Source organism: Papaver somniferum, unplaced genomic scaffold (genome assembly GCF_003573695.1).
Source record: "Papaver somniferum cultivar HN1 unplaced genomic scaffold, ASM357369v1 unplaced-scaffold_128, whole genome shotgun sequence".
NCBI lineage: Eukaryota > Viridiplantae > Streptophyta > Magnoliopsida > Ranunculales > Papaveraceae > Papaver > Papaver somniferum.
Genome location: NW_020621936.1, coordinates 9,644,383 through 9,647,942, shown reverse-complemented (window position 1 = coordinate 9,647,942; position 3,560 = coordinate 9,644,383). Strand labels below are relative to the sequence as shown.

The following is a 3,560-nucleotide window of genomic DNA, read 5'->3' as shown; positions in this document are numbered from 1 at the left end:
CTATGCCAATGGCGCCACTTTACTATACAACTAGATGTGGCCATAATCAATGGTCATCCTTTCTCATAAGCTACAATCTCAGCCGTGCAAATTCGCCACGGAATTGACAGGCCTGTGGCAAGTTTTAGGCGGTCAGCCAAGGCAATCCTAATAGCATCACGTGTTATTCTCCTATGGCAAGTTTCCTGACTTTGACTTGCCACACATAGCAACCTGCTACATGTTTTCCATGAAAACACTCGAGACATCAAACATGTCACAAACTGGGGGATGCTCATCAGGGTATTGGTCTGGCGGTTTACAACGTGCGGCGTGCAACACGCCCATTGTAAGAAAGTGTCAGAAAGCAGGGCAGTTAGTGGCGGTAAGAAGTAGTGGGTGTAAACTGACCAGTTTCCTCCATGGTGGGAACGTGGTCTCTGGCATTTACACACAATCTCACTTCTCCATTACTCAATCACTCCCACTTTTTGCGAGATCAGGGTGCGTTCAATATGACTTGTATAAATAGGTTTTGCCTAATTTCCACAAAACAACAGTTTTGGTGAGAACAACAACACAGTATCCAGAAAAATACCAAATAACCGACAGCTTTCATTCCGCAAGCCAGTTCCAAATTCTGATACAAGTCATAAAATAGCCACACCTTCAGAATTAACCATTATGGTCTCAACACCTTCTTCGCTTCCCTCCCTAAGACCAACCCTTCTCCTTCACTTTGTGACCGAAGCAAGACTGGAACGGCCATTTCTTGATTTAGGCCAGGATTATACCGACTGATCTCTCCAATCTAAAAGTACTCTCATGCAGTGCATTTGTTTTAGATTTAGACTCGTTTCTCATCCACACACCCAAATTTACCAAAACCAGCAAAAAACAATTTTTACCCATAAACAAACTTCTAAACCAATGAATCCCAAATCAATTAAGACCAGAAAGTCCCTTAACAATGGTTCCATTTTAGATTTATCGTTCTTCTCTTAAATATATATTTTTTTTCATGTTCCATTCATTTTCAAACTGATTTAGCTTATTTGACCTAGGTTACCAATCCGATCCCAATTTAATTCTAGGGGTTTTCTATGATTTCATTTCTTATTATTGAAGGCTTTTATTTTATGACGTGGATGAAGGGGAAACTACATGTTGGAATCAGCTGTTTGTTCAAGTAGCATTTTTATTTTCCATTGGGATTATTTGCATTTTGACTGCTTTGTATGTTTAGTTTGGGTGTTGATGTTTTGGTTTTTGCAGGCGTGCTTTTTACGATAAGAGAATTTCACAGGAAGTCAGTGGAGATGCTTTGGGCGATGTGAGTTTCTAGTGCATTCTTTGAGATACTAACTTCATGAATGTATGTCTACGTAATTTTGGAATGAAACTTTTGATTGTTTGTGCTACAAGAGTTCAAGGGTTACGTCTTCAAGATTATGGGAGGATGCGACAAACAAGGTTTCCCAATGAAGCAGGGAGTCCTCACCCCTGGGCGTGTTCACCTCTTGTTGCACAGAGGTGAATGGTTGCTTAATTTCTCCTTCATTTGTTTTTCAGGATTTTTTTTTTTTTTTTTTTGATAAAGGAAAGACTTGTATTACTAGAAATTTGAATTGCAACTTAAAAGTTCTGTTGATTTTGTTCATTTGCTTTTTTATAATTGTGAGGTTATGTAACTTCAGAACAGACTTTAGCTAGGCTATCTGCAAATATTTTTGAATTCTAAATACTTTTTTTGTAAAACATGGTAAAGTAGCCTCTTGCTATGTGAAATTGGTTTTGAGGTAGGTTAGTATTTTTGAATATTTGTTAATTTGTCTTTGGTTTGGTTTTGTCAGGCACTCCTTGCTTCCGTGGACACGGAAGACGTAACGGTGAGAGGAGAAGGAAGTCAGTTCGTGGGTGTATTGTGAGCCAAGACCTGTCAGTGCTGAACTTGGTCATTGTGAAGAAGGGTGAGAAAGACTTGCCTGGATTGACTGATACCGAGAATCCCAGGATGAGAGGTCCAAAGAGGGCTTCTAAGATCAGGAAGCTTTTTAATTTGTCGAAGGACGATGATGTTACAAAGTATGTTAACACCTACCGTCGCTCCTTTACTAACAAAAAAGGTTCGTGTTTTCTTCAATGACATACATTATTTTGCAGAGTGTGGGTTGTAAATTTTTTAATTACAGATTGAAATCTTAGAACTTATAAGATCGAGAATGTTGATACTTTGTAGGTAAACAAACAAGCAAAGCACCGAAGGTCCAGAGATTGGTGACTCCCCTGACTTTGCAGAGGAAGAGAGGCCGAATTGCTGAGAAATAGAAGAGAATCGCCAAAGCCAAGTCCAAGGCTGCGGATTATCAAAAATTGCTTGCTTCCAGGTTGAAGGAACAGAGAGACAGGCGTAGTGAGAGTTTGGCAAAGAAGAGGTCAAGACTCTCAGCTGCTACCAAGCCCTCAGTTGCCGCTTAGTTCCGTGTCTTTATGTCTAGGTTTATTATGCTACTGAGATTTGGTATTAGATACTCAGTTTAATCAGTTTTGATTTTGTTTGCTGCTTTGTTGCTTGATCACACTTAAATCTGTTTATGCATGCTCTCCATACTTTTGACAGTATTATCTTTATCTATTAGTTTTTGTTGCTTAAATAACTATTGGTAGTTTTCCTTTTCAGTTTTCTGTTTGACATGTTGCACAGTTGAAGTGATCAAAAACAGACTAAACTGAGGCCAATCACTAGATGTTTTCTTCACTGGTCCCTTGAGTGATGTATAGGAAGTAGAGTTTTCTGATGGCCATTGTGCTGCTAGTAGAAGTGCTGGAGCTTTTATCTCTTCTTGAGAGCCTGCATAGCCTAGTCCTGCACTAGCTGCATTTTAATCTCGTGTATGATTGCTCGCCTAAAAACCATTGTCCCTCGCAAGACATCAAAAGAAACAACTCTCTGGTATCTAGGGTTAAAGCTACACTACTCGCACGGTCAAAAGTTGCAGAATGAGATGCAGATGCTTGATCTGGAGCATTTCCAACATGACTTGCCTTTTTCTAATCTGTTTTCCCTGACAAGTGACAATATCTCTATTTTTATTTATTTTTTGGATTAAAAACTTACGGTTATGGAAATTTCCCCTAATCTTTTTTTATAGACCTACTAGGTATCACCGGGGCCTTACGGCCCCGGCTCAATCTCTGCTTTTATATCCACGTAAATGAAGTTTTCTTAAGTATTTGATTATTTGAAAACAAAAGTATATGGACATAGAAAAAAGAATTTAAACTCGTATTTTACATTGTATAGTAAAATAAATAATGGCTTTATATAATATAATTACTAAACAATCCTAGTTAAAATTGAAATTAATCGAGGTTTTAAAGTAGGTGTTAAAATATATTTGTGAGATATGTTTATTTAGAGATTTTGTAAATTAATATCAGAGTAAACCAATATTTGTAGAATCCCTCATGTTTGTAATTTTAATCGGGAATTGGTAACCCTAGTGTTGAATCCCTAATATTTGTGATATTTATAGAATCCTTATTTCGCACAAATCATAGTTATAGTAATTGAATTTATA

At 37.7% G+C, this 3,560-nt stretch overlaps 1 protein-coding gene across 1 annotated transcript; it reads left to right on the top strand.

Moving 5' to 3' along the window:
• Window positions 1–948: 948 nt before the first annotated feature.
• Window positions 949–2,577, top strand: LOC113332130 (40S ribosomal protein S6-like). The gene is made up of 5 exons (XM_026578805.1): window positions 949–1,168; window positions 1,255–1,312; window positions 1,404–1,512; window positions 1,833–2,105; window positions 2,219–2,577. The coding sequence occupies exons 1-5, from the start codon at window positions 1,083–1,085 to the stop codon at window positions 2,305–2,307; spliced, it is 615 nt and encodes a 204-aa protein (XP_026434590.1). The 5' UTR covers window positions 949–1,082; the 3' UTR covers window positions 2,308–2,577.
• Window positions 2,578–3,560: the final 983 nt, after the last annotated feature.

Bases quoted from the DNA above. Each gene is read 5' to 3' on its own strand.
- LOC113332130 (XM_026578805.1), top strand. From the start codon at position 1,083: ATGATTTCATTTCTTATTATTGAAGGCTTTTATTTTATGACGTGGATG. The intron at 1,169-1,254 runs GTAGCATTTTTA...TGGTTTTTGCAG, and splicing joins GGAATCAGCTGTTTGTTCAA to GCGTGCTTTTTACGATAAGA. The intron at 1,313-1,403 runs GTGAGTTTCTAG...TTTGTGCTACAA, and splicing joins GTGGAGATGCTTTGGGCGAT to GAGTTCAAGGGTTACGTCTT.